Genomic DNA, 27364 nt, shown 5'->3' on the forward strand with positions numbered 1-27364 from the left:
GAACATTATTTATATCATTTTTACCTCTTGTACACCAGTACGTCCGACTGATCCGAGGGCGCGTGTGCGTGTTTCCTGTTGTGACATTAATTTAATGTATGTTTTCCTAAATCACAAGGAAATGAGTAGAAATTAATTGTTGGCATATGGCAATGCTGTACCATAAAGGGTTAAATGTTCCTAGAATACAAGTTCAGGGGGTTCATAGGCAAAGCAGAATTGAAAATGGGAAATAAATATGTATATCGTATTTTTAATGTGGAATGTATCATCTACGTTAATACAAATAATAATAAAAATGGAATAAAAACGTATAAAATTGTGAGAGGGAAAAAGTGAGTGGATAAAATAAGAAATGCCTTCTGCAATTTTCAGACAGTTTTTAATTTATATAAATATAAATGAAAAACTGTCTGGAAATGTATCTATTGCAGAAGGCATTTCTTCAAGAAATGCCTTTCTGATATATATTATTTAATATTGTCAAGAGACAAACAATAGGGCTTGGGCGTCATGACGTCATTACTTGACGTGGCGGCCATGTTGATGGCATCCTTTACTACTACTCGGACTACCGCGCACTGTTTATAGACGTACTCCCTCTCAGTCGTGTGTCTTAATTTGATTATTTTGGCGTTATTTCAACTATGGTAAACCGTTGCTGCATTTTGGGGTGTAACAGCGCAACACATAATCACCATGGGAAATGGATTAACTTTCCACCGCTTTCATGCTTGGAGGCGCAACCACGGACAAGAAGTAATAACAGTACGTTGTGCAAAAAGCAAGAATTGTCACACAATCAGATGTTTTTTTTTAGTGTTTATTTGCAAGTAGTGCAACCTGAGAACACAGAAATGTGGAATGCTTCAAGGTAAAAGGTTACAAATAAAAAATGAACACAGAAAACGGAGTGCAAGTTGTTGCACCTTATATAACGGAGTGCACTTTATATAACAATAATAAATACACTTTTTTTAAAAATAAATTATTTCAATACTATATAAGCAAATAAATAGGTATCTATAAAATAACAACAAAAGATACAGAAATGGAGGAAGTGCAAATTATAAATATAGTAAACAATAACATTGCAATAACAAATAAAAACGGAGGCAGAGCAATTTCTTATATAATAATAATAATAATAATAATATATACGTTTCGGTTAGACTTTATTTCGATTGTCCACTTTAAACATTCTACGTTTTCAACAGCATGTCAACTAACACTAATTAGAGTATTAACTGTACTGTTAGTAGACAGGTTATGGTTATATGTGTTGGGGTTCGGGTTAGTAGAATAAGTTGAATTGGAGTTGCAAAGTTACTTATAGTCAGTAGAATGTCTGTTGGGGACCAACAAAATAAAGTTTTCGTCGTCGTCGGTGCTCCGCTCTTTCTTTGGAAATGCATGTGGATCCAAAACTTTAATAGTTCCGATTTTGTCTCTATAGCGGTCCCTGCCTTCCCTATTTAACGTATCCCGGTAAATTCCACATCCCTTTCAGGATTTTAACATGTTTTTTCTTTCTCCCAACTCTGCTTCTCCTCATTCGACTTGCTGTATGTTTACATTCGCGAGGCCATCAACATGGCCGCGACGTCCCAGAATGCAACGCGGTGCCCAAGCCCTATAACGGTCGAGGGAAATTAAATTTATTTCTTCCGTTTTTGAATTCTTTCTTTTGTATTAACGGTAATACATTCCATACATTAAAAAACGGAAGAAATATATTTAACTTCCCTCGACCGTGATTGTTTGTCTCTTGTGAATGACGTAATACTAATCGCGTCCCGCCCACGCTGATGCTCGCGAATGAGAGGAAACCAAAACAATGTGGCTACGGTCTATGGGCGACAACCGCGACAACATTCCTTATAGACAGACGATGCATTGACTAATTAAGAAAAAAATGAACGTATTTTCCACGTGATATATAAACACCGCTGAAAGCGACCAAATCATGGCAACCGTAGATTCTCTTATGAGCTTGTGAGTAACGTAAAACACGCAGCTTAGAGATATGTAAAGCTGTAAACCTATTGACTTCTGTTCATGTTATTGCATGAGTTTCAGGCCTGTGCTGTGAGTAATGCATGCTTCCCCGTCCACAGGTGTGCTTTTAGAGTTGCTCAGCGATCTGAGAAGTACGATGAGATCAGGATGTTGCCTGCAGCCATTAAAGACAGATTATTGCGGATAATGATGTCTTCTGGCACGGTCACAGACTCCAACATCAGCCAGGTAAGGTGTCCTCTCTGTCAAGTGCATTGTGATGATAATACGCAGTGTGCAATATGCAGTGTCTTCGCTTGGGTGTGTGGTTTGTGTTTCAGCTCGTGCATGCTGGTACTCACACACTGGATCTGCAGAACAGCAGGGTGACAGACTCTGCCCTTAAACAAATCAACTGTCTGCAGTTGAGGACAATACTGTTAAGAGGCTGTGCAGAAATCACATCTGAGGGTATTCTTTTCACAAAATACTGGGGTTTGTGGGGGTTATCAAAATACTTCAGACCTAAACTTGGAAAACTCAACATGTTGCTGCTTTGGCAAATAAAGGAAATAAGTTTCCGTTTAAAGTACTACAATGACTAAAATGAAAACTGAAAAATAAATTAAAGCTATGTAGAAATATTTTTTTAAAATTCACCTTGAAAAAATACTACAATGAAATCGAACATATAACAATAAAATATTAAAAATACTAATGCTAGAATAGTATATAAATAGTACTAAACTGAAATTAACTTTGATGCATTAATTGCTTATTGATTCATATTTAGAAATGTATTAATTGGTATACAGGGCAAATAATGACAGGATCCCTAACTTCCCATGGTTAAAATTAAAATATTAAAGAATTCATTCTTAATATATTATTAAAATTAGTAGAATTACTTTAAGCAAGTGTGAAATGTATTGTAGTTTTTTTTCCCCCTCAACTTTCTTTAGGAGTTGGAGCTTTATAAAATAATTAAAAAAACATTATTTGCACTTTGAGATTCTTCTGAATGAAAAGTGCGTTATAAATAAAATGTATTATTATTATTATTAATTGTGATTGACTGGGAAAAGTATTGGAATTTTTGGGGGGTCTGATAAGATGCTCATAATTGGATATAGATCTATCTAGAGCGAAATAAATTGATATTCAGTATTTAAAATAAAATAAAAACTAAATAAAAAAAATATATCCACAAGAATATTAATAAAAAACACTGATCTATATAAATGACTCTATATAAATCAGTGATAAAAACACTAACATCTGTTTTTTTGTTGTTGAAAGTTATTAATACCTTTATTCTGAAATGTCAAACATGACCGTAAAGACTTTTGTATTGTTAAAATAAATTTATATTTCAAATAAATGCTGTTCTTTTAAAATTTGTTTATCACAGAATCCTGAAAAAATGATCATGTTTTCCACAAACTGATTATAATCATAAATGTTTCTTGAGCAACAAATCATCATCATCATCATCAGGGGCCCGTACTTCGTACCTCGGTTAAAACATCCGAGATGATTTGACAGATCCCAGATCTTTTAATCCTGATAACTGATTTCTGGCTAATTTGGTTCTTCAAACGAATTTGCGGATTGGATTAAAATATCTGGATTAAGTTATCTGAGATCTGCTCGTGCCTGTGTTCCCTGAAGAGGCCAGATGCATCGATACTCGAAAACACGATCAGCAATGCAGCGATTGGCTGACATCAAGACAACGTAATGACATCATACAATTAAAAAAAGCCACCTGGCAAAAAACTTGTCAAAGAAGAAAAAAAGAATTTCTGGACCATTATAAGGAAACAGACAAACGACCAAACCAAAATAAAAGTTAGATAAATTAAATATGCACTGTTTTGATGAACATGATTCCCAATTATTTATATTCATGATTTTATAATATTTGTACACACTTTACATTTTTATTTTAATGTTGTAATTTCATTTTTTATTCAATTTGAAGCTGATTTGGTATGTGACAATATTAATTAAAGTTTTTTAACAGTCAAGATCAAATGATCTGTATCTCTTGAGCTGCATCAAGCCACTCCCATATTATCCGTCATCGCTCACATTAATGCACGACAAAGATTATCTGCACAATGTGTGTAAACCTCCAATACATCTATAAAGTAATCATTCCATCACAATTCACAAATAAATCTCTCAATCAAGTGACTGTGTCTATAGTAATATACGCAAATTTTACACAACATTAAAATATTATTTTCAAATAAACTTTTATATTTATTATTATTTTAAATTATTATTGCCCCTGGTTCAGTAATGAACTCTTGTAATAAAGTAGCAGTGGATGGGACAGGTTTTAAGTATCACCTCAAGATGCAATCTAATCCTGTTTACATGAAATAAGCTGCTCCAGAGCAGGTTTAAGCTAACAGACCTGTTGCTATGACAGCAAGTCCATGATGAGCTTCGAAGAACCAAACAACCCGAGATCAAGCCCAATCGTCAACAATCAAATCCAGCTAACTGAGTTAGCGACGTACGAAGAACAGGCCCCAGGATCATGTGACACTGAAGACTGGAGAAATTATGCTGAAAATGCAGCTTTGTGTCACAGGAATAAATTACATTTTCAAATATATATTAAGACAGAAAACAGTAACATTTCATGATATTGCATTTTTCTTACTGTATTTTTGGTCAAATAAATGCAGTTTGGTGAGAATAAAAGTTCAAAACATAAATGAACTCAAATGACTTGTATATGTTGAAATGAAAAGGAGACTTATTACAAATAATACAGAAAGCAACTATCAGTGATGTTTTATTATTGATTTTTCATTATCTAGAATGCAGCAGCCAAACTATGAATTTTATAAATATCTGATTGCACTGTCAGTCAAAAGAAATTGTTCAAGACATCAACCGTTGCCATATTTGTCTTTCCCACAGGTCTAGAGGTGTTGGCGTCCCGCTGCCCCTGTCTTCAGGTAGTCGATCTCACAGGCTGTACGGCTGTGACAGATTCAGGGATTCAAGCTCTGGCTCTACACTGCAAATCTTTGGAGGTGATTTCCCTCCGTGGCTGCACTGCTGTCAGTGATAAAGCCCTGCTGGAGCTGGGGACACACTGCAGGAGGCTGCACAGCATTTACTTTTCTGGGACAGAGGTAATTTACACTGTTGTTGGGCATATATATATATATATATATATATATATATATATATATATATATATATATATATATATATACACACACTGATGAGCCAAAACATTTAGACCACCTGCCTATAAAAAAAAAACAGGACCAACCTGCTGAAGAGGAGACTCTACAAGACCCCTGATAGTGTCCTGTGGTATCTGGCACCAAGATCCAGCAGGATGCGAAGTGGAGCCACTGTGGATCGAACTTTTTGGTCCAGCTGGAATGGTCTCAGTTGGATTGGATTGCAATCTGAGCCTCGTGCCGCCACCGGATTATCATTTCACAGTGCATCCTGCCATCACTTCCCCAGGTAAATGGTGCATACATACATGAAGGTCCATGTGATGTAAAAGATAACGGGACTCATCGGACCACGCAACCTTCTTCCACTGCTCCAAAGTCCAGTTCCGATGCTCACATGCCCATTGTAGCCACTTTCGACAGTAGACATGGGTCACTCTGGTTGGTCTGTGGCTACTCAGCCCCATACACAGAAGAGTGTGACGCACTGTGTGTTGCGACACATTCCTTTCACAACCGTCATTCATATTTTGGTATATAAATGATGCTGAGGTTAGAGCTGCCAGGCAGGAGGTCAAGAGGAAGACCAAAGAGGAGGTTTATGGATGTAGTGCAGGAGGACATGAAGGTAGTTGGTCTGAGAGAAGAGGATACAGAGGATAGGACTGGATGGAGGCAGATGATTCGCTGTGGCGACCCCTGAAGGGAAAAGCCGAAAGAAGAAGAAGATTCAAATTTTGTGTTAGTTGTGCCACAGTAGACCTTCTGTTGGCCCGGACCAGACGGGATGGCCTGTTTTCCTCGTGCATCGATGAGCCTAAGGCGCCCAATATCCTGTAGACGGCTTGTCCCTCCTCTGACCACTTGGTAAATTCTCTTGCTGTCAACCCACAAGCCTTCCTGTTTCAGAGATACTCAGACCCAGTCAACTTGCCATAACATTTTTTTCCTTGTCAAAGTCGCTCAGATTTTTATTCCTGCCCATTTCTCCTGCATCCAACACATTGATTAATAGAACTGCTTATTTGCTTAAAATCTAATCTACCCATACCTTAATATGTGGCCTTGTTAGGAGATCGAGATCTTGTCAACGATATTCACTTAACCTTTGACTGATCATAATATTTTGGCACATCTGTGTAAGTATATAGCATATACCAAAATCAAAATGCTACTCTGACATTTTGCTTTTACACACTGATGTTTGTTCTCACCACACACTTACTATTTGAAAATTCAAACTATTTAAAGGTAACTGATCAAGGGGTCATTGGACTTGCGACAGGAGTTTGTTCACGTAACCTAAAGGTATTGCATACTTACTTTTTTTTTTTTTTTTTTAATTAAGACCATTTTAATTTTGTATTATCTTTTTTTTTTAATGAATATTTTTTTTTGTTACAGGAATTACAGATGGTACGATGTCGCAATTTGACTGATCTGGCTGTTACTGCTGTTCTTGCAAACTGTGCCAACATCAGAATTTTCAATTTCCATGGATGTCCCCTGATGACAGGTAGTCAGTCACATGGTACCTGACATAAAACACAACATGTATATTGTTGTCCATATATGAAATTTCAGCGGATTCATACCTGCTGTGTGTCTGTTTTAGATGAGTCAAGGGAGGCGCTACAAAACCTGATTGGCCCTGACAAGATCCAGCAAGTTTCTTGGACGGTGTACTGATGTGATTACTCTACAGCACATAAACTGTGTCATAACATGTAATGCACTTAAGGAACTCAAGGAACTCTATCCTTTTCATATTTACTAAACTGTCAGGTGTTTGAGGTATAAAAAAATAAAAGATAATCAATCTTTTTTTTTTTTTTTTACAGCGTTTGCATTGTAAATGTTCACTTACTGTATTTAACATTAATTATATAATTGTGTAAGAATAGTTTGTTTACCAATTGTAAAATAAATAGTAAACCAACAATTTGACTAATTTACTATCACTAGAAAGAAATTGAATTCATTATGCTGATGTATTTGTGAGGATTATTTAATTATAATGTGCTTGGATAATTGAGAGTAGTTTACTGCTTTTTTCTGCAAAGTGGTTTAGAGAAAAGCGTTTATTTCATAATGTAATTTAACCCCCCCCCCCCCCCCCCCAACTTTTTATTTTTTTAAATAAAAGATAAAAATGATAAACAATGCATTTATTTTAACAGCCATCTTTGATCGTGTGTGTGTGTGATACAACACATATTGCTCACCCTTTGGAATAATGTTTTATTTATAGTTCACATACACATGAATGCATTAGCTGTTATAGATTATGTTTGTAGTTTGTAGCACCACACTGTGCTATATGTTAGTCCATAATTTTCCTCTTTGACTGAGTCTGGTAGCTCAAAGTAAGCCAGCTGATGTAGTAATTTTCTAATGTCATGGCTTTCAAATTGAGCCCGTCCTGGGTCACCAATGAGCACTTGTGTTCCATGTGTGCTTATACACGTCTGGAGCCACTTATGCAGATGATCAGCCAGGCCTTCATCGTAGAACATGTCTCCTAGAAGAATGAGATCCCAGGCCTCAGGCTTTGAACCGATCATGTTGTCTGTCACACAAGGTAACGGGTCCACGTTGTTCAGTTGACAGTTCATTTTTGTGGCAATGGCAGCAACTGCAATAACAAAATAAATGTATTTATATTTAATTTTATAGAACTTGACATGAGACAAAAAATAAAAGGATCCCTTTAGAGCCTCATGAATGTATTGAGGTCATAATTATTATTTTAAATGACCTTATAATATTTGACCTTATTACTTTTTTTTTTAGATATCCATTTGTGCATGTATGTGTGTGTGTGTATATATAAAATACATATATAAACACACAAACACATGCATGCAGTCGAGTTAAAATTTCCACAAAATCACAATGTGAATGTTTCTTCTTTTTTAGGTATGCGGTGCAGAAACAAATCTCACTTGGGTCAATGTCATTGGCCACCACATGGGAAGCTCCGCTGAGTTTAGCGGCAATGGCTGATGCTCCGCAACCACAGCCGAGATCCAGCACCTTTCTGCCTCCTGACACCTCAGGGTTATTTAAGAGATACCTGACAAAACAGTTCATAACAGCATCATTAATAAAAACGACACAGGAATGCATTTAGGGCCGAACATATCTTACAGTAACAACATATCATACTCTAGATTTCATTATTAGGCCTACTAATTAAACTAAACTAATTAACTTAACGTTACCTGGACAACGCCTGTCCACCGGGCCAATATATTGCCCAGTACGGATCAGGGAAAGGCCACAATTCAGGTTTCTCCGTCCAAAACCGGCAGATGGGTGTGAACAGTCTTAAAGAAATCTCTGGGGTTAAATTTTGGCTGCTTACTATTTCTGTGTTGTCTATAATGAAGTTCTTTATATCATCCTCTGACCTTACGTTGCTCACGTATCGACGCATTAAACAACATCCTCTTTGAAATGCATTTGAAGTGCCCTGACCGCGGAACCACGGGATTATTCCTCTGTACATGTCGTTATTGCTGAAGGCTGAAACTCGAAATGCCTTCAGCAATTCATGTTTCAGCAAAACATCCTCGTAATGTTTACATTTCTTCCACATGTCTTTGACGCATGCGCAGACGGACTTGGGAAGTGAGACGCATGGTGGAGACGTCGCTGAGCTGATCCTGATCTGAACCTTTTTTCTTGAAAATAATATATATATATATATATATATATATATATATATATATATATATATATATATATATATATATATATATATAACACTAATGAACATAACAATAATTAACACTAACATTGGAATAAATCCGCGTTATCAACGAATAAGAGAACCGAGAGTATTCAAGAACCGGCCCATTCATAAACAGAGACATTTAATTAATTCCAAACTAATGGAATGGATGAATTACTTACTCATTTAGACCGCCCTCTACTGACAGTTTCAGTTTTTTTATTTAGAGGATCATTTAATTAAATAAAATTATTTCAATGATTCATGTTAATAAAAAATTGTGTAGTTCACCCAAAATGGAAAAGTCCGTCATCAACCTCATGACTGTTGAAGCCTAAAAAATTGTGTAATAAATTCTATATTCTATGGCACGTTGCCATGTAATAAGCGGGATGATGTACATCTTTCTAGCTGGTTGTACCAGCAACAAAAAAGTCACAAGATTTATTTTGCATAAAAATGTACATTATCCCTTATTTTTATTGTATACTTACTGTTCTCTCTGTATCAGCACTCTTGGCAGCCAGAAGGAAAGGGGCTCTTTGGGCACGGCGAGATGGCCATCCGCATCACGTTTGGCTCCAGAAGGAGCTCCACGATCACACTCTTCTGCTGAGGACTTTGAGCTCAGAGCTGCCCTGGAGGAAAGCGGCTTGAGGAGGGCAGAGCTCGTCCAGAGGCTCCGAGAGGCCAAAGGTCACTTGGACACTCAGACAGACCTTTTGAAAACCAAAGGGTCTCAGCTGCAACAAAAGCAGAGCATCTCAAGCATTCTGGAGATGAAGCACAAGGTATGGGTCTTGCTTGCTCACCATCTGAAGCAATCTACTGGACTTTTAGTTTGATATGGGCTTGAGTGGCTGGGGCACTTGAGGTTTCATTTTGATCTCTGCTCTTGTCTTCAAGGAATACTCATCCTTGTTGATTTTCCTCCCTTGTAGCAGCTGTCTGAAGCAGTGAGTGCTCTTGAAAAAGACAAAGAAGCTGCAGAACTCTAACCACAATAACACTAATGAACATAACACTAATTAATTACGTTTTTGCCCAACTTTTTGCTACATGGTTACCACCATTTTTCATAACCCTAAATTATAGATTATTAAATGTTATGAAATAAATACATAGCTTGAATTAAAATGAAATAGATTATAACTTTTTTTTTCTTTTCAGAGAGATAGGTAGGCTATACATAACTCAATCCAAAAAGCTTTATGAATATGTATAGTAGGCCTACCATGTTGGTATATATCAAATTAATACATAAATAGGCCTACATTATGTCGATATATAAATTAGGCAAATCTGACGATTTGAACGCATTAATTTAATTAATTAGTTATGGGTGGGGACAATTATTCATTTTGGTATAAATCCGCATTTTAAACGAATCGGGGGACCAGTGATATAATGGCCCATTCATAAACAGAGATGTTTTATTAAAAGGATAGTTCACCTAAAAATGACAATTCGCCCATGATTTACTCACCCTCAAGTCATCCTAGGTGTATATGACATTCTTTTTTCAGACGAATACAATCAGTTATATTAAAAAAGTCCTGGCAAATCTAAGCTTTATAATGGCAGGGATTGTTGCTCTGTTTTAGTCCATAAAGGTGCATCTGTCTGTCATACAACTGCTCCACACAGCTCTGTGGGGTTAATAAAGGCCTTCTGAAGCAAATTGTTGCATTTGTATAAGAAAAATATCCATATTTAAAACTTTTTATAATTAAAGTTCCAGCCGATCACCATCCGTGGAAAAGTGTTGAAAAGTGCTTTCTCAGAGTTCAAGATGCGTACATGCGACGTCTGACGAGCGTACCTGTTCGCGTAAGCCTAACTCCAGAGACACTCTTAACACATTTTCCATAAACTGAATACGGGAGACAATCGGCCGAAGTGTTACTTTATAACGTTTTAAATATGGATATTTGTCTTACACAAACGCATCAATTCACAGCTAAAAGCCTTTATTAACCACACAGAGCAGTGTGAAGTTATTTGACAGACGGATGCATTTTTGGACTTCAACAGAGCAACAATACCTGCCATTATAAAGCTTGGATTAGCCAGGACTTTTTAAATATAACTCAACTTTTATTTGTCTGAAAAAAGAATGTCATAGGTGAGGGTGAGGAAATCATGGGCTAATTTTCATTTTGGGGTGAACTATCCCTTTAACTCTGAACCAATGGAATGACTTACACATTTAGACATTTACCGCCCCCTACTGACAGTTTTAGTTTCTTATTAAGAGTTTCATTTAATTTTAATAAATTGTTCATGTTAATAAAAAAGAAAATTAAAATCAAAGGTGTAGTTCACCTAAAAAGGAAAATTCTGTTATCAACCTCATAACAGTTGAAGGCTAACAGTTTGTGTAATAAATTCTTTGTTGAATCAAAGAAAACTATTTGTTTCTAAAGCTATTTTTTGTAGTATGTTTGACGTTTGTCATGTAACACAATTATGACTTTAAATGATATTTTAAGGGCAATTTCTCTGCCAAATTTGATGTGTAATTAATTTGTGATTAATTAATCGCCACAGTGTGATTAATCATATTTACTACATTTAAATGTAGTCGCTTGACAGCCCTAATATAAACAGATTATTTTGAATATGTAAATCTTCAAAATAAATATGTAATATGTAAATGTATCTCTTAAATAGATATGCCATTGGTGTTATTGTGATTGGATGCAGTGTTTTGACAGGTACATGCTAAATGTTCATCATTGTAATCATACCTTCCAGAAATAGTCTCATGAGCTCACAAATAGATTATTCACTGAAGAGGTGGGTTGGACACACACTCTCTGTGTCCTGTATATGACAGTCTCCATAGATACCAGCTGACAAGCTTTCTTTCAACAGCACAGCACTGAGTGTATATAGGAAAAACAAGGAGGAAAAACAACCCTAACCAAGGATACAAAAGGTATGTTATGTTGTCTTGGTGATTATTTACTTGCAAAATAATAATTGACATCATTAGTGGCACAGTCATCTGAATTATTAGTAGGCTAATATGAATGTTTACTGTTAATAACATGTAAATGATGAGATTAAACACTACATAACCCATTCTGCAACAGATGCTGCTTGACTGTCAAGTAACCAAGTTTGAATAAAGATTATAGCAACAAATAAACATAAGACATTGTTTCCATGTTGTTATGCCACACTGACTTGCTCCGTTCAAACTCTCTGGTTCGTGTGAAATTGTTTCGTATAAGGGCAGGACAATCTGCAGTTGAGTACACAGTATCTCAGCTCACTTTCTAGAGAACTCATGAACATGGCCAAGTGGAGAGGAGAAAGACCTTCAGATTTCTGGACTGACCGGGAATGGGACGCTGACCTGGGCCGTAGATCTCTCCGGCACACTCTTAGGTCTCTAAGTCCCCTCGCTCTCTCGGATCTTGACTTTTGGGATAGTAGGTCTGTTTTTAAAGCTCGGGTATGTATAAACTGAAGCTGTGGGGATGAAAACAAATATTTTTTCATATTCTTCTTTTACATAATTTTAACAAATATTACCCTTCCTTCAGAATTCTCCAGCATGGAGTTGTATGGGCTTACCTGGATCAGCTCTCCGCTCAAAAATCAGCACCGGGTTAGTGATTCAAAATCACCATGAGATCAAAATGAACAGTTCTTATTTTTTGTTTTATTGCATTTATTATAAATAATTTATCAGCGCACATCATTTTTCATTTATTCATAATCTTTAAACAAAATAACTTCTCTCTCTTGCAGCTTCATCTCTTTTCTGACCGCGCGTTTACTGGCGTGAGGGCAGGAAACCTCTCACTCATATGAGATCAACCAATAGCAAACCACAACCATCTAATCAATTTCCGCCTACATTATTTATTTTTCGAGAAGCTGTTATACATCTTAAGAAAAGTCTATTGCAACTTCCGTTTAATGACGATTTCAGCTCTAATAAATGCTAAATCTTGAGCTGTATGTGTACCTATTACATGGCTTTCTGATATTCTTGATTCTGATTGGTCAGTTGCGACATTCCAAGGTCAGTTATTAGTCTGATTGGTTGAGCTCAGTGAGTGACAGGTTGTCCCGCCCTCACGCCAGTAAACGCATCATTGGAGAAGAAAAGAGATGTCGCTGCAAGAGAGGGGAATTTATTTTGATTACAAATTATGAAGGCATGTGAATATATATATAAAAAAAAGTGAAGCTGCTTGCTAGGAATGCTTTTTCTTTTTGGAAGCTGTGCCTTTAATTTACTACTAATAAAATATTCAAACTCAAATCAATATAATAATATAATATCTAATTATTTACTTATGCGGCAAGTTGCCATGTAATAAGCGGGATGATGTACATCTTTCTAGCTGGTTGTACCAGCAACAAAAAAGTCACAAGATTTATTTTGTGTAAAAATGTACATTATCCCTTTTTTTTATTGTATACTTACTGTTCTCTCTGTATCAGCACTCTTGGCAGCCAGAAGGAAAGGGGCTCTTTGGGCACGGCGAGATGGCCATCCGCATCACGTTTGGCTCCAGAAGGAGCTCCACGATCACACTCTTCTGCTGAGGACTTTGAGCTCAGAGCTGCCCTGGAGGAAAGCGGCTTGAGGAGGGCAGAGCTCGTCCAGAGGCTCCGAGAGGCCAAAGGTCACTTGGACACTCAGACAGACCTTTTGAAAACCAAAGGGTCTCAGCTGCAACAAAAGCAGAGCATCTCAAGCATTCTGGAGATGAAGCACAAGGTATGGGTCTTGCTTGCTCACCATCTGAAGCAATCTACTGGACTTTTAGTTTGATATGGGCTTGAGTGGCTGGGGCACTTTAGGTTTCATTTTGATCTCTGCTCTTGTCTTCAAGGAATACTCATCCTTGTTGATTTTCCTCCCTTTTAGCAGCTGTCTGAAGCAGTGAGTGCTCTTGAAAAAGACAAAGAAGCTGCAGAACTCAGTCGTTTTGAGGAGAGTCGCCGCAGAGGGGAATTACACGACAAGTGAGTTATACAGTGTTGGTTTTATGAATGAAATGTAACAAACACTAAACTAAAATTGAACACGCATTAATACTTAGCACTACCAAGTATTTCATTTCTGCGCAAAAGTATTTAAAAGTTTGGGGTTGGTAAGATTTTTTTTACACCAAAGCTGCATTTATTTGATAAAAATGCAGTAAAATCTGTAATTGTGTTATATTATATAAAATAAAATATTACATTTTACAATAACTGTTTTCTTATATTTTGAAATGTAATTTATTCCTGTGATGCAAAGATGAATTTCTTTCAGTGTCACATGATCCGTCAGAAATCATTTATATTGGCTGGTTTGATGCTCAAGGAACATTTCTTCTTAATATCAATCTTGAAAACAGTTGTGTTGCATAATATTGTAAAAAAACATTTTACTTTTAGGGTACTACTAGGCTAGGGTACTACACGATAACAGCATTTATTTTTAAATAGAAATCTTTTGTAACATTATAAATGTCTTTATTGTCACTTTTTAATATTTCTTGGGTGAATAAAATTTCTTTCAAAAAACAAGGGTCCAAAAGTCTAAAATTGCATTTCGGGATTTTCTCCCCTTAAACCTGGAAATTAACACTTTTTTAAGCTGTGGAAGAAGTTAAAACAAACAATGGAAAATATATATGGAGAATTCTGCCATATTTCCAGGTCACAAATTTGTGACATTAATTGATCATGTGGCTTTGTACAGCCGGTCAGGATAAAACCAATACTAATACATTCAGAAATTCACGCTAATTTGTAATCATTTTTTCACTCATTGCTATAAAGATAGAACAAATTGCAATAGAAATTTGTATTAAAGGTACAATATGTAACATTTGGCGCTCTACCAGTTTAAAAAAACTGCATTCATTTTGCAGAAGAACATTGTTTTGGTTGTGCTTCGGCTCTGTGTGACTGCAGATGAATATGAGTACCCCCCCACAACTCATAAAACATTCACTACTAAGCTTAGAAGATATAACCAGTTTAGATGGAAATGATCTCAAGCTGACTGGCTGAAGACATTACTGCTGCCATCTCTGATATGTTAATGTTGATTCTTGTTTTATTACAGGCTCTTTTGCATTCAGTTTTATTTTTCCTCCTCTGTTTTACTTTTGTTTAAACCATGTGATTCCCATGTGAGAGTTTTGAGATTTAGTGTGCTCCATATCAACCTTTCTCGCTCGTTATGACAACTAGCCTATGTCATTCCCGCAGCAACTTTTCTCTATTTACAGACACGACGAGTGATGTATGTGCACAATTTCCTGCAAAAACATGACAGGTCTAACATGTAAACAATTTTTAAACATTCATCAAGGATTGATGAAGTATTGACACATTTAAATGTTGTTAATTTTGAGCAAAGAAAGTTACACAGTGTATCTTTTAAATTTGACAAATGTAGAGCACGCTGCATATTTCATTGATATGTTGATTTACTCTCTGTAAACTTAGAGTTCTGCAGCTTGAGTTGGACATTTTGAAGATGAGATCAAACCTGGAGAGAAGGACTCCACCCACATCACCAGATGCACTCAACAGAACTCTGCCTGCTACAAAAGACGAAACCCTCAGAGAGGTAGAACTCATTATATGCATCAAAAAACCCTAACACTTTACAGAATCTCAAGTACATGAGAAAAGTTCATCTGTAATAGTTTGAATCAACTACGAAGGTTGTGTTTGCTGCCGCTTCCTTCAGGAACACAGGCAGGTTGTAAAGGAGATAAAGAAGCTCAGAGAAGCTCTCAGAAAGGCAGAGGAAAGAACAGACGACCTGGAATATGAGAAGGACAGTGCACTGAGACAGCTCCACTCCTCTGAAGAGGTTAAATATTCTTCAGTCCAAGTATTAAAATGATAACTCTGCATCATTTACTCACCTTCATGTTGTTCCAAACCTGTATGACCTTCTTTCTTGGAAAAGAAGAAGAAAAAGTTTTTGTCTGTACAACGAAAGTCAATGGGGTCTGAAACAAAGCTATTATTATTAAGAAACTATTTCTGTCATGACAACTCTATGAGTGGAATAGATATTATGGGACTTGCTACTGCCGATACATACACGACACACTACTATGAGCAAGTAAGACATGCTGCTGCTGCTGCTGCTTTACAATAGCATACATGAATTAGCCGTAGCAGATCTATACAGGTGAAGCTGGGCGAAGGTGGAGGGTTTCTGAAAGCACATTGCAAACTGCTGTAGCAAATGCTGACCAGTATTTGAGGGTTGTGCAGCGAGCTCATTGGCTATTGATATAGCAGGAACCAATCAGCTGTGCTCTTTAGAGAATGATGTGAATGCAAGCAGATTGAGTTAAGGACCAATCAGCCTGTGTCATCTAGAGTTTCATAACAAAACTTACAGTTTTTTGCCGCTAGACGTTGCTTATTCAAAACAAAAGCTCTGCAAAATCAAGGTGTCATATACGCTTTTATGATGCCGCAGGCGACCACTTCCGCTTCCTCCGGTCATGTGTATGTGTGGTAATGCAACATGCATGTGTTTTATCATATTAGATACATTATTTGAGTGTGTTGAAAGTTATGTTATAATGCTACTTTATGCGTACACTCAGCGGCTACTATGAGATGTATTAGGCATGGTAAAAATGGCATATTGGTAAATCAAGAAAATGTGATTTAAACAATAAGAATTAATGTGTTGAGCTATATAACAATTATTAGATGCTCACCTGTCTTATAAAACATATTGTCTTTTAAAGCTTCTTTGGTGTTTCCATGATTTCTACTAAATCAAAATCAAAAAAGATATCAAAAAGGGGAAAAGCAGGTATAATGTCATTGATAGGCAACACACTGTCCGTGTCCTGGTTAAAATTGCTTATTTCTCTGGATTTAAACATTCCTGGAAACATTTGCAACAATGTAAGTACACAAGTCAACAAAATATATAACACTGTTCCCGTGGTTTTTGGATATTTTAATCCAAAAATCTTACACATTGTGCCTTTAAAGCTGAAATAAAATATAATATAAGATTAAAACTTGAGAAATGAGAAATGCTGAAATAAAATTTAATTAAAGCAGTAAAATTACTAACTGGAAATAAATTAACTAAAATGGAACTTAACTAAATCTGAAATAAAATAAAAAAATATTTTGTGTTTAACAAAAAAATAAAACGTTATAAAAGTTTGGAACAACATGAAAGTAAGTAGATGATGACAGAATTTTCATTTTTTGTGAACTGTTCCTTTAAAATTTGGTCATTAAAGTTGATTAAAGTTAAAGTACTAAGATTGCATCTAAAAAGTATGTAAATGTTCACCCAGGGTAAGCAAGAGGCAATAAAGCAAGCAGAAGATTTGGAACAAAGACTGAGCATCTCTGTCCAGACCCAGGCAGAGCTAGAGGACCAGCTGAACGCGTCCCGCAGCCGCCTGGGGCAAATGGAGCTGGTACAAGCAAAAAAGCTGTGCTACACTTTCTACTTTTTCATTATGACATGACACCCAGTACTGCCAAAATAACTATGATCTGTCTTCCTCAGGAAAAAGACCTGTGTTCCAAAAAGACACAGAGACTAGAAGACAATCTGAATGACTTCAAGGTCAAACTATCTGGCGCTTTAATGGACAAAGACCATCTTGTCCAGGTCTGATATTACATTTCATATTAATTTACACTGGGCAAATCATTTTTTTATCACACACAACATTTATCATATGCATTTAGCATTGATTCCCCCAGTTGTTCTGGATCGTAACCCCCCAGTTGAGAACCACTGAGTTAAATGAGTTGGTTAAATGGTATAAAGGATGACTCTTCTGTGTATGATTGTCTGTAAAGGAGAAAGCAGAGCTTCATCAGAGGATTCAGACTCTGGATCTGCAGTTGCAGAGGGAACAGAGGAGCAAACAGGGCATCAATGAGCAAGTGTGTGAGCTCCATTCAGAGATATCTCAAGCTAAGAGCCACGCCAACAAACAGAAGATAGAAACCATGCTGATGAAGGAGGAGTTGCTTTCCATTAAAGAGGTCAGAGGTCACTCTTTTTCCAAACTTTGACATCAAAGAATCATTTTTTTTATCATCACAGTTTACAAAAAAATTTTTTTTTCGGAAGCACAACTGTTTTTAGCGTAATTAATAATAAGAAATGTTTCTTGAATGGCATATCAGCATATTATAATTATTTAATAACCACTTGGATAGGCATTCATTAAAATACTTTTGGATTTAAGCTAGTATGTTATGAATTGTTTTGAACAAACTTTGCTGAATGCTTTGGTTTTTCAGTTAAACAAAAAGCTGTCGTCTGATCTGACCAAGGCTACAGAGAGGCTACAGATGACCCTTAACCAGCTACACGAGCTGGAAGCACAGAACCTAATCCAAACCAATCAGATTGCAGCACTGGAGACTGAGCGCTTGCAGCTGATTGGAGAGAAGAAGGAATTGAGAAAATCGTTTGATGAGGGACTTCACGAGAAGATTAGAGAACTGACAGAGAGATACCAACATGGGTGTGATAGCACTGCCCATTATTTCACTTGTCTATTATCAAAGTGTTATTTGGAAATTAATATTAATATTGATACTTTTTTGTGTGTCTCTAATCATTGATTTAATAAATCAAGGAAACTGCAGGGCAATCTGGAGGAAGAAAATCAGAATCTGAAATTAAAATGTCAAGACCTAGAAAAAAAAGTCCACCTCTTGGAGGTGGAGTATAAGCAAAAAGAGGAGGAGCATCAGTGTATGAGGGCGAAGCTTGAGCAGGAGAAGGAGGAGTTAAGAAAATTGGCCAATCACTGGAACGAAAGATGGCTGGATGTGGCGATGACGTTATGCTCGGCACAGGCAGAACTTGATGAACTCAAAAGTCAACACCATGAGAATAACAAAGTAACTTTTGTTTTGTTTTTTCATTTTTTGATTGATTTGAGGAGTTGGCAAGTGCATAGTGTGTTACTAAATCTATGTTGTCTTGCAGCGAGAAGCTGATGTTTTGGAAGTGCCACTAGATGACAGCACGCAACAGATAGAGCCTGAGAAGGACAGGACCCATATGCAGAGACTCATGGGTAGCTCTGTATGTACTTTGTTCTTCTTCTTTCCACCTGTCCTGATCTCATAGCCAAAATTTTCCTTCAAATGATCTTTAAAGGTTTTAAATATATAATCTCTATTTAAAGACCTATTCAATGTAGGATTTTTTTCACGCCATGTCTTTCCAAGGTGTCTCTTGAAGACATGGATGGAGAGTTAGTACAGGTGAAGGCAGAGCTGCTGAGGGTGAAGGACATGCTGAAGATCAGAGACACTGAGCTGGAGGAAAAGCTGCAGGAGCTGCAGTCTGCTCACGCTCAGGTGGGGCCTGCAAACCTGATGGAAATCTGTGTAATCTGGGTTAGTCTGATATGAGGACGGAGATATGATTGTTCATACTGTGCAGGTGTCACAACAGAGCGGTGAAGTCCAGAGGCTGGAGCAGCTACTGGCAGAGAGAGGTCAAGAAATTAAAGAGAAGTATGTATTTTACTAATAATTCATTCCCGTACAGATAAAATAAACACACAAATACACCAATCAGACATAACATTTAAGACCACTGACAGGTGAAGTGAATAACGCTGATTATCTTATGGCACCTGTTAGTGGGTGGGTAATATTAGGCAGCAAGTGAACATTTTGTTCTCAAAGTTGATATGTTAGAAGCAGGAAAAATGGAAGAAGGTGGCCTGGTCTGATGAAACATGTTTTCTTTTACATCACATGGGTGGCCAGGTGCGTGTGTTGCACCTGGGGAACACATGGCACCAGGATGCACTATGGGAAGAAGACAAGCCGATGTAGGCAGTGTGATGCTTTTGGGCAATGTTCTGCTGGGAAACCTTGGGTCCTGCCATCCATCTGGATGTTTTGACACGTACCACCTACCGAAGCATTGTTGCAGATCATGTACACCCCTTAATGGAAACGATATTCCCTGGTGGCTGTGGCCTCTTTCAGCAGGATAATCCTCCCTGCCACAAAGCAAAAATACTTGAAGGACTTAAAGGATCTGCTGCTAACATCATGGTGCCAGATACTGCACACCTTCAGGGGTCTAGTGGAGTCCATGCATCGGTCAGAGCTGTTTTGGCAGCAAAAGGGGACCAACACAATATTAGAGCATTAGGTCATAATGTTATGCCTGATGGGTGTATATGGTATAATAAAAAGATCTATATAATATATAATCAGTTTTTAAACTGATATCTGTATATTACATCCATACAGCCAATGTTTACTAGCAAAAAATTGATGATTAGGGCATATGAAAATAAATAATGCATGTGACTGTTTAAGGATTCAGACAAGTTTGTCAGAACAAAGGACACTATTCATTTCCAGTTGGGGGTTTAACAGTCATGTAAAGTGACCATGCAGTGCTACTAAAAACAAGTAAAACTGGAAGCAGTTGTTCCTTTAATGTTACATGTCATCAGCTCTTTTTCATGCAACCACAGGGATCAAGATCTGAAGAACCTGGAGATACAGTGGATAACAGGGAAAGCGGAGACTCAGATCAAGATATCCGCCCTGGAGCCGGAGGTACAACGACAACCATGACTTAAAAAATGTCTCACAGCAGAACAGATGAATCTAATGAGGTTTCAGTATGCCACATCATTGTGCCTCTTACCTCGAGCAGATCTTTGGACATAAAGAGCTGCAGTCGAGAGAGGAAGTGGTCAGTAATGGCTGTCCTGAGTCACTGAAGGCCCTGCTGGAAGGTATCTCTACACGCTTAGTTGTAAAGACTGAACATTTGTCGCAATTACTTGAACACAAAAGCTCCTAGTTATACAAGCTCAATTTCACAGGTTATGTTTTGAAATGTGTTCAGAAACCCAACTCAACTAGCAGTAGGCATAGCATTTATATGGGAAGGGACTCTGTTGCACTTACCATTAGCACATCAGCTATAAAGGCAGTGCAACAGTTTAAAAAGTGTTTATGATCTGAATACTAACTCTTAGGGCTCTGTTTTAACAATCTGAGTGCATGGTAAGAAAGCACAGGAGCAGGTGCACATAAAAGGATAGTTCACCCAAAATATGAAAATTTGATGTTTATCATCCAAGTTTTTTGTCTTTGTTTCTTCAGTAGAACACAAATAAAGATTTTTAACTCAACCGTTGCCCTATAATGCATGTCAATGGGGTGTATTTAAAAAACGTAAAAAACGCAGACATACAAATCCATGAAAAACCATGTGGCTCGTGGCCATACTTTGATGTCTTAAGACACAAAGCAATTGGTTTGTGTGAGAAACCCAATAGTATTTGATATTTTTTACCTCATATCAGACGAATCTCATCTAGTATTCCCATCGTCATTATTTCCGTTGCAGAAAGTGGCGCGACCATAGGTATATTTACATAGATGCCTCATTTGACCGATCTGCGGAGGCACTAATGAAGCTATATATATATATATATATATATATATATATATATATATATATATATATATATATATATATATATATATATATATATACACTCACCTAAAGGATTATTAGGAACACCATACTAATACTGTGTTTGACCCCTTTCGCCTTCAGAACTGCCTTAATTCTCCGTGGCATTGATTCAACAAGGGGCTAAAAGCATTCTTTAGAAATGTTGGCCCATATTGATAGGATAAGATCTTGCAGTTGATGGAGATTTGTGGGATGCAGATCCAGGGCACGAAGCTCCCGTTCCACCACATCCCAAAGATGCTCTATTGGGTTGAGATCTGGTTACTGTGGGGGCCATTTTAGTACAGTGAACTCATTGTCATGTTAAAGAAATCAATTTGAAATGATTCGAGGTTTGTGACATGGTGCATTATCCTGCTGGATGTAGCCATCAGAGGATGGGTACATGGTGGTCATAAAGGGATGGACATGGTCAGAAACAATGCTCAGGTAGGCCGTGTTTTTTTTTTACCATGGCCCAATTGGCACTAAGGGGCCTAAAGTGTGTCAAGAAAACATCCCCCACACCATTACACCACCACCACCAGCCTGCACAGTGGTAACAAGTCATGATTGATCCATGTTATCTTTCTGTTTACGCCAAATTCTGACTCTACCATCTGAATGTCTCAACAGAAATCGAGACTCATCAAACCAGGCAACATATTTCCAGTCTTCAACTATCCAATTTTTGTGAGCTCGTACAAATTGTATCCTATTTTTCCTATTTGTAGTGGAGACGAGTGGTACCCGGTGGGGTCTTCTGCTGTTGTAGCCCATCCGCCTCAAGGTTCGGCATGTTGTGGCTTTACAAATGCTTTGCTGCATACCGTGGTTGTGACGAGTGGTTATTTCAGTCAAAGTTGCTCTTCTATCAGCTTAAATCAGTCGGTCCATTCTCCTCTGACCTCAAGCATCAACAAGGCATTTTTGCCCACAGGACTGCCACATACTGGATCTTTTTCCCCTTTCACACCATTCTTTGTAAACCCTAGAAATGGTTGTGCGTCAAAAATCCCATTAACAGAGCAGATTGTGAAACTGAATTACTCAGAGCGGCCCGTCTGGCACCAACAACCATGTTCACGCTCAAAATTGCTTAAATCACCTTTCTTTCCCACTCTGACATTCAGTTTGGTGTTCAGGAGATTGTCTTGAACAGGACCACACCCCTAAATGCACTGAAGCAACTGCCATGTGATTGGTTGATTAGATGATTGCATTAATGAGAAATTGAACAGGTGTTCCTAATAATCCTTTAGGTGAGTATATAGGCACCAGGTTTTTGACCTTCTTCGACAGAAGGAATGGCACTTGGGAGTACTAGATGAGATTCGTCTGATATGAGGTTAAAAAAAAACATAAATACTGTTGGGTTTCTCGCAGAAACTGATTGTTTTATGTCTTAAGACATCAATGTGTCGCCACGAGCCACAAGGTTTAAAATGGATTTGTATGTCTGTGTGTTTTTTACTCTCATAGTGGCTCTAGAAAACACCCCATTGACATGCATTATACGAGCAACGGTTGAGTTAAAAATCTTCATTTGTGTTCTACTGAAAAAACAAACACACTTACACCTTGGATGCCCTGGGGGTAAGTAGATAAACATTTTCCTTTTTGGGTGAACTATCCCTTTAAAGCGTGTCTGAATCCACTTTTGCTAGTTTAACCCTTTCTTTTACTGTCTATGGTTTAACCATGCACAAAAAAAAAAAAAAAAAAAAAAAAAAAATGGTCGCCACACGAAGCGCATAGTCTAAAAGTCTCTTAATGAGTAATGGGTATTTTTTGGGTGTAACGTGCAATAAACCAATCAGTCTCATACCCCATTCCCTTTAAAAAACCCTAGTTTAAAAGCTTTGTACCACTCTGTAGGGAAGAAAAGACTATCACAACTTCCATTTACTGCCGTTTTTAAAATCACAGCCATTTGTAGGTGATGCTATCGCCCCCTTGTGTACTGGAGGCCTGTTCCCACCAAAACAACTCAAGAATGTACATTTTGTATAACAGGAATGATTTTGCTTTATTGTTGTTGTTGTTTGTTTTTTGTGGCCACAGAAAGTAAGAGGCGAGCTAAAAGGCTTGAGCAGGAGAGAGACCAAGCCTTACTAAATTATACAGATCTTGAGCTCCCCCATCAGGTAATGACAGGCGTTTATTTACACGTGTGTTTTTTCATTGATACATAGCTTCTTTAAAGCCAATTTTCTTTCCATAGGGTAAAGCAGAGAAAGAATCTCCACTAGAGAACAAAAAACAGAAACCTGCTGGTTCAGATATTGTAGATCCTAACGAACAGAGGAAGCTAGTCACTGAGCAGGTGCTACAGAGTGTGCATAGCAACTAGTACTGCTAAACACATTGTCACACTACTTACTATTATAACTTCCTGTCTCTGCTTATTTACTTCTCTTTCTGTGCTACAGTTGAAAAGTCTGTTCAGAGAGAGAGAGCGACATGGAGAAAGGTCAGTAGTGAACAATGAACACACTTGTCAGTTGTCAGTCAGTTTGATTCATTATCCCCCCCCCCCCCCCCCCCCCCCCCCAAGGCAGGTTTATTTCCACTCCTTCCTATATAAAAATGAGACAGTGGGGAAATTCCAGACTCAGAGGCCTCAGCGGTCTCCCCTCCCCCTTCTCCTGTTCCCAACTGAAAATCTGCAGAAAAATGAGAAAGTGAGCCGCTTAAATGAACGGACAGACACGCTAAATGGGAGACACACTAAACAAGATCAGTCAAGGTGTGTCCGCTTTTATCAATCATTCCTTACATCGAGCAAATCCTTTGAAGTTTTTGAAATGAAATATAAATAAAACGGCCTGAGGTTTTTAGGAGTTTGTTTTGTCTTTTGTTTGTTATTCAAACCCTTTAGTTCTAAATTGACAGCACATTAAAGCTTTAACTCAATATATCTGCATGAATCCTGGCTCGGAAAAAAGGAGCGGGGGTTGGAACGCTGGAATTTTCCCAGTGTCATAATTCACGTTTGACAGGAGGGGACATTAAAACCCACCTTGAGAGGAGGCCATAAATCAACTTTTTATTGACAGAAAATGTTTACATATATGTGATATGTACTACTAAGGTCCCCAGTGTTCCAAAGAAGACATGACTTGGTTGATAGTGGTGACCAAAATGCTACAAGTATTCAGGTAAGCACATCGTTTTCAAGTGTTCTTGGTCGTAGATCATGATGCTTTTTAATGCTGAAATTAATAACAGCTGTGTGACATATTTAGAACTGGAATGCTGTTGACATATTAAACCATCAGGGAAGAAAAATACAGAAACTGGAGCAAGAACTCCAGCAGGGGGCAGAAAGGGGGTCTTCATCCCAGATTGCGGTCTCTCTGGGGGGATCAAAGAGGTCTGAGAGAGGGCAGGGGCAGAAACAGCCAACCAACCAGAAGCACCACAGCAAGACGGCCCAGGTATGCTATTATAAGATTATGATTGAGAATCTATTTTAAAAATCTGAATTGCCAATCATATTTCAATAACATACTTAAAGAAATTATAGGTTTCTTCTAATTCTAGTATAGTTAGTATAGTTCTAGTATAGACTAATTCATAATCATCTGACTATCTGTGATATCTTGGAGAGGGAAGTTTTACAAACTGAACAACTCCATGCACGAACACATCAGGCCATAGACTGTCCTGATCTAACATTTTGTCTTAATCAAAGAGCATGCTGGGACGGAGGGTCACATAATCAGCTTTTAGGGTTGCAAGAGGGCGTCTGCAGAGGATGTGGTCAGAAGCGGGGATAAAACGCAAAGGAAAGCCTGTACAGAATGAGATTTCTAATGCTGTATAGTTGTTTTATCCTTGCGATACTTAGAAAGAACTACAATTGGATAAACAGCCGTCGTGTGATATTATTAAAATCAGTGGAAATACATGGTGAATTACAACAACAATTTTTTTAAAAAAATGTCCTACACTTACTTTCCCCGGCAGATGCCAGCAGTGAGAGATAAAAAGGAAAATCTAAAAGAGGGAAATGAAAATCTCCCTGAAGGTGAAATATCAAAACAAGTCCAATCATATATAAAAAAGGGGCCAATTTTGGACATTTGTTTGGGGTCTTACATTTATGTTTCTTGAATGTTACAATCAAATATTATCCATGTATCAAATCATTTAATGTGGTGTAATTGTATTCCTTTTTTGTCTTGCTGGTCTAGCTAAAGTAATATCTCCTCAACCAAACATTCCCCTGGGCTGCAAGGATGGAACATTCCTTGCAAGGCAGGTTGAGATTTGTGACTCAGATAAAGAATGAACCATTTGAAGAGAAGAAAGGGGAGCCAACTGCTGCAGTGATAATACTCCATTGCAAAGATTCACATTGCACTGACAACTTTGCTAAATGCACCTTCAATTTCATACAGTACAGTTTAAGTGGTCATGAACTGAGAAATCAAATTTTACTTTTACTTTTAACATATAAGAGGTCATCATACTATAAGAATATCCTATACGTTTCAGAACCGAAAACTTCCTTGTAAATCCAAAAACAGCTTTTATTGTAACCAAGCCCTGAGAACGACTCATCGTGGAATGTGCTTTTAGATAGGTGAAAGACCGCCTCTGCAGAAGAAAATCCATACTTACTTAATCATTGCAACTTTGGCCCCGCCAACTAGCATGTAAACAGGATTACTGGAATAAGAATAACATAACTTTCCAAAGGAATAAGAATAACATAACTTTCCAAAGGAATAAGAATAACATAACTTTCCAAAAGATCCTAACACTAGGAATGTGGTTATTTGTTTTCAAAAATGTGAACGTTTCAGTTGAGCATTATTTGTATCCGATACATTTCACTGAGACAATAGTGTCCACAGTCAGTGTTTCGCAATTTCAGCGCAGGCTTTGCAAACAGACTTTAATGCCACAAACATGTAAGTAACCGTGTTAATTCTAATGCCTGATCTGTGACCAGTGATTTCTGAAATGTAATGATTCATGTACGGTCAGATGTTCTTTGTCTATGTGTCAGTAAATCAAACCAGTGACTAAACCGTCCACTTCACATTGTTTCTCTAAGTAGGATAAAAAAATCCTTTATTTAAATTGCGATTAAAGCGCAAGTTTATCAGGGACTGAGTTCTTGACTCGCGGCAAAACTTCTGTTAAAATTAATGAATCTCTTATTTACATTGCATTTGCACTATGATAAAAGCATTAGTTTGCGTGCAGAAATCGAGCTGCAATGACAACATTACAATGCTTATCTCTGCAGCATTTCATGTGATTAGTTAACTTTGAGAGCTGTAATAGTATAACCATGCTAAAAGTTTTCGAGAGAGTTCCACATGTAATACCTATTTCATATGCAAAGATGTCAGCCAATCATAGCAGTGGGAGTTTCCACTGGAGTCTCACAGCAGATACAAAGCGTTCAAATCAGGCTAAAATCAGGGTAGGTAGGAATTTTTATATTTATTTCTAAATTATGACCATTTTTATGTAAAAAATTATACTAACATTATAGGTGCACCCCAAAAAAACACCAAACTGAGGTAAATTTAACATTTGACACAAAACACCAACATGATGTCAGATGAAACTTGTTTATCAACTATATTTTTTATTTTTTGCATTATTTTTATATGCCAGTTTCATCTTAATACCAGCTGCAGGGTTTTTTTCTAAAGAGAATGTTCAGATATTTGATTCCACTGTTACATACATTTGTACTGAATCGATACAACAGTAACATAATAAAACAAATATTTAGTTCTAATATGATTGAAAGAAATTCATTTCTAAAACAACACAAATGTTTTCTAACATAGGGTACAGAATGCCAGCATCATAAAGGTTATATCTGTCCTTGGTTGGGTCAGACTTGAGGTGTCAGATTTTCATTTTGCACTTATGGTTGAATATAACAAT

The 27364-nt window shown here is 37.3% G+C and overlaps 3 protein-coding genes across 8 annotated transcripts; 2 read left to right on the top strand and 1 right to left on the bottom strand.

Moving 5' to 3' along the window:
* Positions 1–1779: 1779 nt before the first annotated feature.
* amn1 (antagonist of mitotic exit network 1 homolog (S. cerevisiae)) lies at positions 1780–7155 on the top strand. Of its 2 annotated transcripts, none has more exons than XM_067436525.1 (7): positions 1780–1995; positions 2118–2247; positions 2340–2469; positions 4939–5156; positions 6465–6521; positions 6618–6744; positions 6829–7155. In XM_067436525.1, the coding sequence occupies exons 1-7, from the start codon at positions 1967–1969 to the stop codon at positions 6900–6902; spliced, it is 765 nt and encodes a 254-aa protein (XP_067292626.1). In that variant the 5' UTR covers positions 1780–1966; the 3' UTR covers positions 6903–7155. The 2 variants fall into 2 exon arrangements, with proteins under 2 accessions (XP_067292626.1, XP_067292627.1); XM_067436526.1 differs by having other exon boundaries at positions 1783–1995; positions 6618–6729.
* Positions 7156–7434: 279 nt separating this feature from the next.
* etfbkmt (electron transfer flavoprotein subunit beta lysine methyltransferase) lies at positions 7435–8847 on the bottom strand. 2 transcript variants are annotated; one of them, XM_067436528.1, is made up of 4 exons: positions 8627–8847; positions 8438–8542; positions 8159–8289; positions 7435–7848 (listed from the first exon to the last, which is right to left on the bottom strand). In XM_067436528.1, the coding sequence occupies exons 1-4, from the start codon at positions 8812–8814 to the stop codon at positions 7499–7501; spliced, it is 774 nt and encodes a 257-aa protein (XP_067292629.1). In that variant the 5' UTR covers positions 8815–8847; the 3' UTR covers positions 7435–7498. The 2 variants fall into 2 exon arrangements, with proteins under 2 accessions (XP_067292629.1, XP_067292628.1); XM_067436527.1 differs by having other exon boundaries at positions 8438–8847.
* A 3201-nt stretch (positions 8848–12048) lies between these two features.
* Positions 12049–27079, top strand: LOC137064910 (paramyosin). Of its 4 annotated transcripts, none has more exons than XM_067436463.1 (23): positions 12049–12412; positions 12504–12568; positions 13414–13693; positions 13844–13941; positions 15421–15544; positions 15668–15793; positions 17265–17390; positions 17483–17587; positions 17782–17970; positions 18232–18458; positions 18573–18840; positions 18929–19027; positions 19174–19305; positions 19391–19464; positions 20448–20532; positions 20633–20714; positions 23510–23592; positions 23670–23771; positions 23878–23918; positions 24540–24606; positions 24694–24885; positions 25418–25478; positions 25645–27079. In XM_067436463.1, exons 1-23 carry the CDS (start codon positions 12245–12247, stop codon positions 25740–25742), a joined length of 2892 nt encoding a protein of 963 aa, XP_067292564.1. In that variant the 5' UTR covers positions 12049–12244; the 3' UTR covers positions 25743–27079. The 4 variants fall into 4 exon arrangements, with proteins under 4 accessions (XP_067292564.1, XP_067292566.1, XP_067292565.1 ...); XM_067436465.1 differs by having other exon boundaries at positions 24727–24885; XM_067436464.1 differs by having other exon boundaries at positions 13847–13941.
* The last annotated feature ends 285 nt before the right edge of the window (positions 27080–27364 follow it).

The sequence above is a fragment of the Pseudorasbora parva genome, chromosome 25, assembly GCF_024679245.1.
Source record: "Pseudorasbora parva isolate DD20220531a chromosome 25, ASM2467924v1, whole genome shotgun sequence".
NCBI lineage: Eukaryota > Metazoa > Chordata > Actinopteri > Cypriniformes > Gobionidae > Pseudorasbora > Pseudorasbora parva.

Excerpts from the sequence above, each read along its gene's own strand:
- amn1 (XM_067436525.1), top strand. The coding sequence starts at position 1,967 with ATGGCAACCGTAGATTCTCTTATGAGCTT. Across the intron at positions 2,470-4,938 it reads TGCAGAAATCACATCTGAGG|GTCTAGAGGTGTTGGCGTCC; the intron begins GTATTCTTTTCA and ends TCTTTCCCACAG. Across the intron at positions 5,157-6,464 it reads TTTACTTTTCTGGGACAGAG|GTAACTGATCAAGGGGTCAT; the intron begins GTAATTTACACT and ends AACTATTTAAAG.
- etfbkmt (XM_067436527.1), bottom strand. The coding sequence starts at position 8,814 with ATGTGGAAGAAATGTAAACATTACGAGGATGTTTTGCTGAAACATGAA. Across the intron at positions 8,290-8,437 it reads GGTGGACAGGCGTTGTCCAG|GTATCTCTTAAATAACCCTG; the intron begins GTAACGTTAAGT and ends CTGTTTTGTCAG. Across the intron at positions 7,849-8,158 it reads GGCCAATGACATTGACCCAA|TTGCTGCCATTGCCACAAAA; the intron begins GTGAGATTTGTT and ends TTGTTATTGCAG.
- LOC137064910 (XM_067436463.1), top strand. The coding sequence starts at position 12,245 with ATGAACATGGCCAAGTGGAGAGGAGAAAGACCTTCAGATTTCTGGACT. Across the intron at positions 18,459-18,572 it reads ACAGAGAGATACCAACATGG|GAAACTGCAGGGCAATCTGG; the intron begins GTGTGATAGCAC and ends TAATAAATCAAG. Across the intron at positions 20,715-23,509 it reads ACTGAAGGCCCTGCTGGAAG|AAAGTAAGAGGCGAGCTAAA; the intron begins GTATCTCTACAC and ends TTGTGGCCACAG.